The sequence below is a fragment of the Bos indicus x Bos taurus genome, chromosome 27 (genome assembly GCF_003369695.1).
Source record: "Bos indicus x Bos taurus breed Angus x Brahman F1 hybrid chromosome 27, Bos_hybrid_MaternalHap_v2.0, whole genome shotgun sequence".
Taxonomy (NCBI): Eukaryota; Metazoa; Chordata; class Mammalia; order Artiodactyla; family Bovidae; genus Bos; species Bos indicus x Bos taurus.
In genome coordinates this window covers 14,368,592-14,382,720 of record NC_040102.1, presented here as the reverse complement: position 1 = coordinate 14,382,720, position 14,129 = coordinate 14,368,592, and the positions used below count along the sequence as shown (strand labels likewise).

The 14,129-nt window shown below is 42.6% G+C and overlaps 1 protein-coding gene across 2 annotated transcripts in view; it reads right to left on the bottom strand.

The window, feature by feature from the left end:
- TRAPPC11 (trafficking protein particle complex 11) overlaps positions 1 to 14,129 on the bottom strand; it is a 39,414-nt gene that overhangs the window by 1,739 nt on the left and 23,546 nt on the right. For both annotated transcript variants that reach the window (XM_027530201.1, XM_027530200.1), the window contains exons 20-29: positions 13,493 to 13,680; positions 13,241 to 13,389; positions 12,935 to 13,056; positions 11,501 to 11,620; positions 10,337 to 10,402; positions 10,072 to 10,228; positions 7,517 to 7,628; positions 4,159 to 4,250; positions 2,776 to 2,909; positions 1,171 to 1,338 (exon numbers count right to left, since the gene is read on the bottom strand). In XM_027530201.1, the coding sequence (XP_027386002.1) occupies positions 1,171 to 1,338; positions 2,776 to 2,909; positions 4,159 to 4,250; positions 7,517 to 7,628; positions 10,072 to 10,228; positions 10,337 to 10,402; positions 11,501 to 11,620; positions 12,935 to 13,056; positions 13,241 to 13,389; positions 13,493 to 13,680 (1,308 nt within the window). The remainder of the gene's footprint in view (positions 1 to 1,170; positions 1,339 to 2,775; positions 2,910 to 4,158; positions 4,251 to 7,516; positions 7,629 to 10,071; positions 10,229 to 10,336; positions 10,403 to 11,500; positions 11,621 to 12,934; positions 13,057 to 13,240; positions 13,390 to 13,492; positions 13,681 to 14,129) is intronic.

The following is a 14,129-nucleotide window of genomic DNA, read 5'->3' as shown; positions in this document are numbered from 1 at the left end:
AGAGCAGGAGAGGCGACTGACCAGCGTTAGAACCGCAGCACCACAGGCCGACAGCTGTGATTTAAGCCGACGGTTCTGGGGGTTCCCTGAGGCCGGGAAGGGGGTCTCCTGCTCTGTTCTGTTGCTGGGAGGTTTCATACATGTAGGTACACACGCATGCATGTGTGAGGAAGGCAACTGAAGCTCAGTGCAGGAATGGAATGAACGGAAGACTAGGTCAGTCAAAGAACAGGAACCTGGAAATCATATCACTGTTTAAAACAATCAAAACGTTAAACCCGAGTATAGTTTCTGACGGGTGATCATTTTTAGAAAAGATCCAAATCCAGTAGCACTACATAGTTATTAGAATCAGAAAAGTTCAGGGATTGTATCCAGAAAATTAATCCATTTTGATTAAAAACTAGTTACAAATTAACTAAAACTTTAAAATATATTTCTAAAAAATAAATTATAAAGTAAAATAAAAATTTTTAAAAAGAAAAACAAAAATAGAAATATATTTTACGAAGCCAAAGAAAACACATGTTTAAGGATGCCATCAAGATAAATCTTCATTTGCCCAAAGGAATAAAAACCTTTAAAATTAGATCTAAGAAAAAAATCTATAAAATAGAAAATAAAAAATTGATAATAACTTAATAAGAAACAAATAGCAATATTGCCAAATTTATAGTAACAGTCAAGATACTAAAATTGCTAGTCTCAAAATACTATTTAGTGACATTTACGTGAAAAAACTGTGGTGTTGGAGAAGACTCTTGAAAGTCCCTTGGACTGAAAGGAGATCCAACCAGTCCATCCTAAAGGAAATCAGTTCTGAATATTCATTGGAAGGACAGATGCTGAAGCTGAAACTCCAATACTCTGGCCACCTGATGAGAAGAACTGACTCATTTGAAAAGACCCCAATGCTGGGAAAGATTGAAGGTGGGAGAAGAAGGGGACGACAGAGGATGGGATGGTTGGATGGCATCACCGAATGGATGGACATGAGTTTGAGCAAGCTCCGGGAGTTGGTGAAGGACAGCGAAGCCTGGAGTGCTGCAGTCCATGGGGTCGCAAAGAATCGGACACAACTGAGCAACTGAACTGACCAACTGATGTGAAAAAACATCTACTTGCATTTGTTTCCAAGACAATAAAAAACAGAAAATGTCTAAACCTTACCTTTACAAAAATACTGGTTGGTATGAAGCGCCTGAGCAGTTGATTCGTGAAGTTGGGAAACCTGAGCAAGTTGATGTTGAGAGACGGCAGCTGCTGGTACCCAGCCATCAGAGGGTAGAAGTTATATAACATCTCCTGTTCCGTGCCGGGGAGGATACGTAATCGAATCTAAATCACAAAGTGACAGAAAAAGATAAACAAATCCATGTATCAAATAAACTCGCAACAGCTACATGTTGTCACCTATCAAGTTCTGGCAAATGATCAGACGCTTAAATCCTTCTGGAGAAATATTTGCACCCTCTCCTATTCCATCTTCTAGACAGACACCAAAATGTAGGGCTGAATTAATGAGGCCAGAACCACACAGGTAACAAATGTAATACAAACACGTGCATGGTTTCTCAGTTTCTACCAACACGCAAAAGGCAACCTGTTCTTGCTTAACAATGCAAACACTAGGCAGCTCAGCACTTCCCGTGTCTCAGACCAGGCAGGCTTTACAGCCACAGTGCGCTACAGGATAATGTGCAGAAGAGCATCTCTGCAAACATTACATCAACGTGAGAGGAGCTGGTTGTTTCCTGTGTTTTGTCTTAGGGATTTTACCTTTGTGGTAAGGTAAGTACCTTCAGGGCAAAAGGAAAGAGCACTATCTGGTAAGATTTTCGGTACTTTAATTATTTTCAAGTCAATACGTGAAACAGATCAGGACAATCAAGAAAAGCCTACTCATTTGCAAATGATACATAAAGGTATGTGATGCATCAGAGATAATATATGTGTTTGTGAATCAACATATTCAGCCAATGTTATACTTGGTGTATATTAATATTATACATTTATATCAGTGTACAGACCTATAGTACACTTCACGTGTAATTCTACTTTCATTTAACAGCAAACACAGCACTCAGGACATGCCAGCCAGATGGTTGACTCAGGGTGAATACTACTTGGCATTATTACAAGTTTGTGCTCTAATTGCACCCTTATTATTAATAATAAAAAGCATGTGCTGACCACTGTGGTGTGTCTCTGTTGCCACTCTGACAGAGGAGGACAGTATTCTTACTGAAAATATGGTTTTGCCTGAGAGCATGTTCCACCCAAAAATCTGATGAACTTTTCCACCTCTGATATGAACAGATGAAGAAAAACATCTGAATCACATATTTTTCTATGTAGATACAAAATTGTGCCTACACGTAACACAGATAACTTTATGCAGGATCAAAATCTCTAAAAAATTATACTGATAGTTCAGAAGCAAATTAGGCTTTTAATCTGTGCAGTTATGCTTCAAAAGGTCTCAAATTAAAAGACACACACACACAAACTCGTTAGCAATAAAAAATTTCCAGGAATTCTATCAGTCCAAGGGATTTGTGAACTCTTGTTTTATATAGAGAAAGAACCTCTATGTGTGATCTCAACATGGAAAGGGTGGCCCATTTAACCCACTTCTACAGCAAGTTGTAATTAAATCTTCAAAAGTGACTTAAGATTCACCACTACCAAAACAAGAGCCATTTCTGACAGCTCTCCACTTTCTGGCCACACTCCTCTGTCTTCACAAGCAACCCCGTGAGATACAACCTGTACCTGTTTAAGTCCTGAGAACATGAAGGCATCGCTGGGCTCCACGGAAATCTCGACATCTTGAACTAAGTCAGTCTTATTCTGCAGGTGATACCTGACAGGTAGCGACTCTCTGACACGCCCGAATGACGGCAGATCTGCAAAGGTGACATTTCTCTTGGTTAAAAAAAACAACAAAGCTCACCATTCATGGGTTCCTTTTGTAAATAAATTTCATTCCATAGACATGGAATTATTTAAATTAATGAGAGCACTGCACTGTTGTTAAATAAGAAAATTCTCTGATTGTAAAATAGCCACAGGGCTATGATAAAGCAGGCTAAGAAGAATCAATGTCTCCTTCTAAACTGATTTGGCTCAGAAAGGGTCTTGGCTACCAAGAGCTGAATTACCTTTTAGGATTAATTTCTTAAACCTACAAAAAATTTCCCTAAATATCAATAATGGCTCGAGATGGGATGACAGACATTATGGGCCCCTTGGTGGAAACTATGATGTATTTTTGTCAAAATCTTTAACCTGAATTTGATCAAGACTATAGATCTAACTGGGCTTCCCAGGTGGCACAGTGGTAAAGAATCTGCCTGCAATGCAGGAGACACAGGGTCGGGAAGATCCCCTGGAGGAGGAAATGGCAACGTGCTCCAGTATTCTTGCCTGGGAAATGCCATGGACAGAGGAGGTTGGCGGGGAGTCACCCTGGCGGGGAGCACTACAGGGAGTCACGAAGACATGACTGAGTGACTCAATGCACACACACGCACAGTTACCAATTTATAGGGGCAGAGAAATACTTAAAAATGATGCGATGCAAGTCAGCAAATCCAGACTATAGGCAGCTTTACAGGAGGACAGTTTCTTCAACAAATGAACATCAAGGAAGCAAAGGGGGGAGATGAAGGGGGTAGAGGAGGTGATGTGGGGTAGAGGCAGCGCAGTGGGGGAGAGGCTGTCTGCCTGCCTAGGGATTTTAAGAGTCTAGACACCAACGCCAATCAACAGCAATGCAGAGGCCTTATAACAAACTATGAAGAACATTCAGAGTCAGCTAGGGAAATTTCAACACAGGAATTTGATCATATTGCAAAATTATTGCTAATTTTTAGTAATCATAATGACTCTGTGATTATGTTTAGAAAAACAGCCAGTGATGTTAAAGATGCATACTGAAATCTCTATAGATGAAATAACATTCTGGCATTTGCTTCAAAATGTTGAGGGCAGGAGGGTCGTGTAGAGGTATAGATAAACAAGACTGGTCACAATCTACTTTTTGTAAATGGTGGGCATTTCTCGTAATGGGGAAAGTTAGAAAAAAAATCTTAGCAGCTAAAATAAATATTCTTTTTGGATTCCGCAGATCAAATAAAAGGTGAGTGGAGGCACCTGCGTTCACGTGGAGAGGGATGTTTTCCACGATCACGTGGGGCAGGGTGATGACGGTGCTGATGACGGGGACGCCGTCCGTGGCTGAAGTCCTAGGCAGAAGAGAGGCCCCTTAGGTCCACGTTTCATGTGAGGAGTAAATACATCAAAACCAGGGAACGTGGGTATTCACCAACCCACTGCAAAGCAAATACAAATGACCCCTTTTCTAAAGGTTTAATGGAAGGAGTTTTGTGAAGTAGGAGCTTTTCCAATCCCATTTTTGAGAACTTTCAATGAAAGAGCGTTACAACTCAAGGCTGCTGTTTGGTCTCAGTGATGAAGTCAGGACTTGTGTCAGAACATAAGTCAACTGTACCACAAAGCACACCATCTAACCCAGCGTTTTGGTAGCAAAATGTCCTCTATGGTAGCAGAGGTATTTACATTATGACCCAATGTCTCCTTACACTGAGGACTGTGCCCAGAGGAGCCCAGGCCACTGGACACGCGCTACTGTAACGGCACCGTGGGTGTGCAGGAGAAACTGCAGACCTAAAAATATGTCACTATCAGCAGACACAGTGGCATTCAGGCATTACTCAGATAAAGTGAGTAACGTTATGAAGCGGTCAGATACTTTCCCTGTAGGACAGTCAGGGTGGGAACCACAGGGGCGGCTGCCAACTATCTGACAACCTGTGGGAAGAGCCTGTATGCAGAGGTGGAACAGGTGACACTGCTTCAAAAGGGCAAAGCATTACTGAGCAAGCGCCACGGGCAAAACAGCCAACCCTCCCTTTTAAGAAGTACATGTCTTTACAGTATTACGGTAACACGACAGAGTAAACGAAGCAGTGCCTTCAGAACAGTTTTTTAACTCCTACAAATGTGAACTGAGCTGAACATCAACATGGTAAATTCAGCAGTGTGGAAAAAAGACAAGGTATTTTTTTAAGAAAATTATTTTTAACTTTTAATAATTAGTTTTAAGATTTATAAAATAATTAAGCCACACAAGAAAATAACCCATGCAATGCCATGTATCCACCTCCTAGTCTAAGAGAACATAACGACAGAGCTGAAGCTTCTCCTGGACCCATTGCTGCTTGGACCCCCCTACCCTCTGCTCCAAAAGTAACTACTAGCTTGAATTTGGCATCTATCATTCCCGTTTCTTTATGCTTTTCCAAATTATACATAAAGCCTAGGAAGCATATGTTTTACATGTTTTCTAGTTCTGCACAATTTGTTCATATCCTGAACATCTGCAGTTGCTTTGTTTCATTTAACATTAACAGGCTGTTAGCTATAGCTCTCGGAGAAGGCGATGGCACCCCACTCCAGTACTCTTGCCTAGAAAATCCCATGGACGGAGGAGCCTGGAAGGCTGCAGTCCATGGGGTTGCGAAGAGTCGGACACAACTGAGTGACTTCACTATCACTTTTCACTTTCATGCACTGGAGAAGGAAATGGCAACCCACTCCAGTGTTCTTGCCTGGAGAATCCCAGGGACGGGGGAGCCTGGTGGGCTGCCGTCTATGGGGTTGCACAGAGTCAGACACGACTGAAGCGACTTAGCAGCAGCAGCAGCAGCAGCTATAGCTCTCGTTCCTTCATTTTCACTGATATATAATATTCCACTGTACAACTGTGCCACATTTACCTAATTTCCTGTTGGTGGACATCTAGGTTGCTTCTAATTTTTTATTATAAACAGTGCTACTATGAACACTCCCAACCACGTCCCCTTCCTGTATGTTTGAATCTTTTCTAGGACTGCACGCTATAGCCATCAGCTTACCAGGTATTGCCAAACAGATTTCCAGAGCAGCATTCTAATTATACTTCCCCTCTTGACAAACTCTGCATTGTTAAGCCTCTTTATTTTTTCCAAGTAGTGGAAGTACACAAATCTCAGATTACTTGTAAGGCTGACCTTCTTTCCCCTGTGTTTACTGACCATTCAGCTTCTCCTGATCACTATGCCTACTCAAGTATTTTTCTCAACTTTCAGCTTAGAGGTTTCTTTTTAATGATCTGAAAAAGTTCTTGATCTGAATTCGAATCCTTTGTTCATTTCAGATGCTGGGAAGTAGCCTTCCCCACTTTGTACTGTCTTTTCACATTCTTCATGGCATTTTCTAATGAACTGAAAAACTTAATTTTAAGAAATCAAATTCATCAATTTTAGAGGCTCATACTTCTAGTGTCCTATTTAAAGAAATTCTTCCCTACACTGAAGTCATAAAATGATTCTCTTATTTTTCTCCTAAAAGTAGTAAAGTTTTGCTTTTTACAATTAGAATTTCAATAAATCTGAAATTAATTTTTATATACAATGCCCAACAGATATCCCATTTTCTCCCCAAGTCAATACTCAGTTGTTTACCACCAATTATAAAACAGTTCATCCTTCCCCTAGTGGTAACAATGCTACCTCTATGAAACGTTATTTCCATATGTGCATCTGTGGAACAATTCCTAGACTCGCTCTTCTGTCCCACTGGTTCATCTACCTCTCCCTGAGCCCACACCATAGTGATGTCCACTGTAGCTTTACAATAAGTCTTAGAATTTGAATGGCCAAGTACCCTTGCCTAGCTGTACCTCTTCTGAGAATTCTGACGATTACTGACATTTGGCCTTTCTATACAAATTTTAGATCCAAGAGTGTCAAGTTCCACAGAAACAAAATAAGCTGCTGAGATCTTGAAGGAAATTGCACTGAATCTACAGACAATTTATAATATTAAATCTTAACCAAGTCCTACTGAGCAACTGATCTGATCTGATCTGATCAGGGACTACTTTGTACCTCTCCCGTTTGTTTAGGTCTTCCTTTAATGTTTTAAATTTTTGTAATTTTTTCCATACAGGTAATACATATCTTCTACTAGATATGTTTCTCATCATTTTGCTGTTACATAAATGATACCTGTTTTAAAAGTACTTTGCCTTGAGGTTTATTATTGATATATAGAAATCCAACTGATTTTTGTATACTGATGCTATATCCACAGCAGTCTTGCTGAAACTCTTTATAATTCTAATAACGTATTGATCCCCTTGGGTTTTCTGTGCAAACAGTCCTACTGACTGCAAATGAGGGCAGTTTCTCCTAATGCTTTTACTGGTCCTGTCATCAGAATTTGGCTAAAATCTTGTCAGTATATAGATCACAAGCTGTAACAAACATGAACGAAAGTTATCCTTTTCCATCTGCGTGTTTTTGACAAATGGTCAGTGGCAGCATGTAGCTTCTCGTCCGTTCTACAGGCTGGCAGAAGCTCTCACCTGCTAACTGAGAGGGACACACAATAAAGGCATGAGGATGACACGGATAATGGAGAAAAGGCAGGGCGGACACAGTCTCACCTCTTCCAGGAGATAACATAATGCCCGGTTGCTACTCCGCCTTCAACATTTCCAACCGATGGGCATCGGAGACAGAAGCACTCACTGGCACTCTCTCCAGTCTGCAAGACGACTGCAAAACAGAGACTTTATAATCCTCCAGTTATTTCATCTATAAACAGAGGGCTTTACATCCAAGTAATGTAACAAAAAAAGGATATCTTATCAATTTTTTGTATATTATCTATAGAGACTTGGAGATGTTAAATGATTTTTTCAAGGAAGACAGATAGACAGAGCAACTAAAATAACCTGCTTATATTTGGTCTCGGGCTTCCCTGGAGGTTCAGATGGTCAAGAATCTGCCTGAAATGCAGGAGACCCAGGTTCTATCCCTGGGTTGGGAAGATCCCATGGAGAAGGGCATGGCTACCCACTCCAGTATTCTTGCTTGCAGAGTTCCATGGACAGAGGAGCCTGGCAGACTACAGTCCAAGGGTCACAAAAAGTCTGACATGACTGAGCGACCCACACACATATTTGGTCTTAAGACTACATCGTGATTTTTTTAAACCCTCACAATATTTGTCCTTATATCCAGTTGACCAGAATACACAGAAGAACTGTACAAAAAAGATCTTCACGGCCCAGATAATTACGATGGTGTGATCACTGACCTAGAGCCAGACATCCTGGAATGTGAAGTCAAGTTGGCCTTAGAAAGCGTCACTACAAACAAAGCTAGTGGAGGTGATGGAATTCCAGTTGAGCTATTTCAAATCCTGAAAGATGATGCTGTGAAAGTGCTGCACTCAATATGCCAGCAAATCTGGAAAACTCAGCAGTGGCCACAGGACTGGAAAAGGTCAGTTTTCATTCCAATCGCAAAGAAAGGCAATGCCAAAGAATGCTCAAACTACCGCACAATTGTACTCATCTCACACGCTAGTAAAGTAATGCTCAAAATTCTCCAAGCCAGGCTTCAGCAATAAGTGAACCGTGAACTTCCAGATGTTCAAGCTGGTTTTAGAAAAGGCAGAGGAAGCAGAAATCAAATTGCCAACATCCGCTGGATCATGGAAAAAGCAAGAGAGTTCCAGAAAAGCATCTATTTCTGCTTTATTGACTATGCCAAAGCCTTTGACTGTGTGGATCACAATAAACTGTGGAAAATTCTGCAAGAGATGGGAATACCAGACCACCTGACCTGCCTCTTGAGAAATTTGTATGCAGGTCAGGAAGCAACAGTTAGAACTGGACATGAAACAACAGACTAGTTCCAAATAGGAAAAGGAGTACGTCAAGGCTGTATGTTATCACCCTGCTTATTTAACTTCTATGCAGAGTACATCATGAGAAACGCTGGGCTGGAAGAAACACAAGCTGGAATCAAGATTGCCGGGAGAAATATCAATAACCTCAGATATGCAGATGACACCACCCTTATGGCAGAAAGTGAAGAGGAACTCAAAAGCCTCTTGATGAAAGTGACAGACGAGAGTGAAAAAGTTGGCTTAAAACACTCAGAAAACGATGATCATGGCATCTGATCCCATCACTTCATGGGAAATAGATGGGAAAGCATTGGGAACAGTGTCAGACTTTATTTTTTTGGGCTCCAAAAGCACTGCAGATGGTGACTGCAGCCATGAAATTAAAAGACGCCTACTCCTTGGAAGAAAAGTTATGACCAACCTAGACAGCATATTGAAAAGCAGAGACATTACTTTGCCAACAAAGGTCCGTCTAGTCAAGGCTATGGTTTTTCCAGTGGTCATGTATGGATGTGAGAGTTGGACTGTGAAGAAGGCTGAGCGCCGAAGAATTGATGCTTTTGAACTGTGGTGTTGGAGAAGACTCTTGAGAGTCCCCTGGACTGCAAGGAGATCCAACCAGTCCATTCTGAAGGAGATCAACCCTGGGATTTCTTTGGAAGGAATGATGCTAAAGCTGAAACTCCAGTACTTTGGCCACCTCATGTGAAGAGTTGACTCATTGGAAAAGACTCTGATGCTGGGAGGGATTGGGGGCAGGAGGAGAAGGGGGCGACAGAGGATGAGATGGCTGGATGGCATCACTGACTCAATGGATGTGAGTCTGAGTGAACTCCGGGAGTTGGTGATGGGCAGGGAGGCCTGGTGTGCTGTGATTCATGGGGTCGCAAAGAGTCGGACACGACTGAGCGACTGAACTGAACATTCAAACTAGTTTTTATTCCTTTTAAGAAATACAAGAAAGCCCAAAGTACCCTGAACCAGAAAGGTATTATCTCCTCTATAAACTGTTTTAGTTGGATGATTTAGAAAACTTGTCTACTTTTCTGTTTTCCAAAGTTTCTTTGATAAACACCTTTTCCCATTTCAAATTATAAACAGTAGTAAACATCAATTAAGAATTAATTGGAAAAAATCTATTAAAAATCCAAACAGGAAAAAATACTGTATTTTCAAGTACATTTCTTAGTCACTTTCTTAGAGTATCAAGAACCTGATCCTTTAAAACAAGGTCAACTGTAAACAACGCTAACTGTCCCCCACTGTCTTCTGCTAGTGAAGGGGGATGAGCCACATTCTCACCTCTGTCCACCTGGGACTCCAGCTGGTCCACGGGGGTCATGGAGGGAGCAAGCTGCAGCTCACTGGAGACGATGGTCAGGGCCCAGGGGGAGGCACTCAACAGGTCCGTCATGAGCAGGAAGGGGATGTCCGCATAAACCCTTTCCAAGTGCTCGAACTGTCGCAGATGGAGACAAAGGTCTGTCAGGAAGTACATTGACCCACTTCCTTTTTTCTGTTAATTTCTTTCAGCTAAGTGATTTCCAATGTGCTTCCCAGGACATACCTTTGTAGAAACAAATTTAACTGCAACGTCAAATGGAAAGACCGTTTCTATTGTTACAGTTTCATCCTGCAGGGAAACGGAAAGGGCACATCGATGGCTTTTCTCAGTCTTAACAAAAGAAGACTACAAAACACAAATCAATTACTGATCAATAAATAATCCCAACTTAAATATTACGAAACTAGGACCTTTCCCTTAGACAGTATTTGTAAAAACCTATGTAGAGAGTCCAGGTTAGCATTTCTAACAAGGCACCTATGGTTGTGTAACAGCTCACCCTGCAGAGCGCTTTCTCATACATTATTTATGGCAGGATCCAGCAACAGTGGGCACGGCAGGCACCATCACCATTCCACAGAAGAGGAACCAAAAGTTAAAGACTTAGCAGTTGGCCTTAAACCATGACGCTAGTGGTCTGAAGCCTAGAATCTGGGTCTTCTTTTTAAGTCCCTTACTTCACCTTGGCTCAAGATGACTAGAATAAGGATAATGATAATAGCAATAATGTAATATGACATAGCATCACTGTGTGTGCTCAGTCCTGTCTGACTCTTTGCAACCCTGTGGACGGTAGCCCGCAGGCTTCTCTGTCCATGAGACTTTCTAGGCAAGAATACTGCAGTGGGTTGCCATTTCTTCCCCCAGGGGATCTTCCAGACCCAGGGATCTAATCTGGGTCTCCTGCACTGGCAGGCGGATTCTTTACCACTGAGCCACCTGGAAAGCCCCTTATAATCACTGTACACGTACTGTAAAGCTCACAGTAACTCAAGAAACAGATGTCAGTACTACTGCTGCTTTAAGACGGGTGGTGTGGGGTGCGGGTCACAAAGCTAGTAGGTAACAAAGGCAGAAGCTGAACGGAATCTGACCCTGGGGTCTGGACTCTTAACCCACCTGTTCCATCTCCTCTGCCAGGGTCTGTTCATAAAACAATGGGCTTTTATTTATCTTTGCTTCCCAGTGACTTTTAAAAGAGGCCACAGCCCAGACTCTCTGCAGTGACCAAACTACAAACCCCCAGATCTCTGGGTCTCCTCCTCTGTTGGGCTGGGAGGACACTATAATCACCTAGACTGCTTATTTCACAGGTTAACTAAAATAACACAAAATAGGAAAACACTCTACATATGATATTTGTCAAAGTCGCCATGAAAAAAGTACCTTGTGACATTTGCAAACAGTTTCTTTTCCTTCAATCGCTGTATTGATCAGATAAGAAACATACACAAGAAACATTCTTGAGCCCACTGTTCCACAGCGAACGTATACCGCTTTTTCCAGCTGCAACAACATAAAAGTATTTTAATTTAATTAATACTACAGAGATTGCCTCCTGATATATATTCTAGGATAATGCTCCCACCTTCCAGAGTTTACTGGACTAACTGGGTAATCACCTGAACACTTTCTTACAGCTGTTCCTGCCATAGCCTAGGAATGGGGTCATTATCACACCATCTGTTTTTTCTATTATCATTTTCAACTTCTCATGAACTCTGTATTATGTGTTGGAAATAAAAATTGACTGAAAGGTTCTTTCAAGAAGTTGTAAAGTTTATGTTATTTAGTTATTTTATCAGGCAATGGATTTCCAATATCAGGATCATTTGTTATAAAACCCCTTGTATAAAAACTGTTGAAGATATTTTATACATTTAAATATGTGACACCACCCTTATGGCAGAAAGCGAAGAGGAACCAAAGAGCCTCTTGATGAAAGTGAAAGAGGAGAGTGAAAAAGCTGGCTTAAAACTCAACATCCAGAAAACTAAGATCATGGCATCCGGTCCCATCACTTCATGGCAAAAAAATGGGGAAACAGTGGAAACAGTGACAGACTTCATTTTTTTGGGCTCCAAAATCACTGCAGATGGTGACTGCAGCCATGAAATTAAAAGATACTTGCTCCTTGGAAGAAAAGCTATCAGCAACCTAGACAGCATATTAAAAAGCGGAGGCATTACTTCGCCAACAAAGGTCCATGTAGTCAAAGCTATGACTTTTCCAGTAGTCATGCACGGATGTGAGAGTTGGACTATAAAAAAAGCTGGGTGCTGAAGAACTGATGCTTTTGAACTATGGTGTTGGAGAAGACGCTTGAGAGTCTGTTGGACCGCATGGAGATCAAACCAGTCAATTCTAAAGGAATTCAGACCCAAATATTCATCGGAAGGACTGATGCTGAAGCCGAAACTCCAATCCTGTGGCCACCTGATTGCAAAGACCTAACTCATTTGAAAAGACCCTGATGCTGGGAAAGATTGAAGGCGGGAGGAGAAGGGGATGACAGAGGATGAGATTGGATGGCATCACTGACTCAACGGACATGAGTTTGAGCAAGCTGCCGGAGCTGGTGATGGACAAAGAGGCCTGGAGTGCTGCACACAGTCCATGGGGTCGTAAAGAGCTGGTCATGACCAAGCGACTGAACTGAACTGAACTATGTCTAATGTGTGTATAAAATGTGCGTTAGTTAAATGACTTGTTCAGTCTCGGGATGTGCTGTTAAAATGTGCCAAAGCTGTCTAAAACCCACTCCATATTTAACACTACAACCTAACCCATTTCCTCTGAGTCCCGGCTGGCCGAGTTCACCTGTTCCCCGGGCTGTAAGTCCCCGACGGGAATGTCAGTGAGCAGAGCCGGGTAGGACTCGTCACACAGTTCTGTCCCATGAAGAGTCACATGCGTTTTCTGAGTTAAATTGGCATCCTGTCCTGAAAGTACAAATGTTGACATTTTAAAAATACAGAAGATTCAAATGTTGTCCTGCGAATCAACACTACTGCAGAGAGAGCACTCGATCATAACCATTTTCAAAACAGATTTCCTGAAGTTAATACCGTGATGTTTATTTCATGTTGGATCAACGCACATGAAATTTTGAAAAGAAAAGTTTACCAGGTTTTAAGCCAGCAGTGAGCTTCACGTCTCTGATCGGGCTCTTCTCGTGGGATTGAACGGTCACAACCAAACAGTACATTTCGTTAGTCAGGGCGGGGGGGTCATGTCGCAGATGGACCGAAATGTTTGGAACTCTGGAAATGATCCTTTGGGGGGAAAAAATGCTAGCTAAGTAACTGATCTAAAAACAACAGCAAAGTATTCAAAGAAGTGAGCCGGCCCTCCACGACCGGCCACAGCCCGACTCACATGGTGCTCGCCTGGATCACGATGCCGTCCCAGTGGACCTCGCTGTCGGGGAGCCTGGGTCTTCGTTTGAAAGAGCGAGAAGCCTGCAGGGCCTCCTGGGCGGATGCGGCGTCCCCGCCGCCTCCCTGCCAGTTCAGGACCACACACCTGCCCGCCTCGCTGCCCAGAACCAGATCCACGGACGTAATCTGCGAGAAGGAGGTCTGTCAGAAAGGCCACCTCGTATGGTTTGTCACCACCCCCTCCCAGGAAGCCTCGGGGTGGGCTGCTGCGCTACGGAGATCCTGGGACCCGCGACGTGACACACAGGTCGGAACACCGTTCGGAGAGCCTGCTCCCGGGTGCCTGTCAGCTGGGACGCTGGCTAGTAACCCTGCACCAGGTTTCAACCTCTTCACCTTCACACGAGGATAATAACCCGACTCTCCAGCTGAGACGGGCCGAGCGGCAGTTACCTCAGCACCTGGGGTGGTGCCCGAGAGAGCAGACACGCAAGCAGTGGCTGCTGAGCAAAACTAACGAATGTTCTGGTAACCACTCACCTCCTCCGAACCTAACTCCGACTTCCACACGGACTTTTCCTGATGACACCAACAGTACAAGCAAGGAAATTTTTTACTAACTGAATAAATGTCCT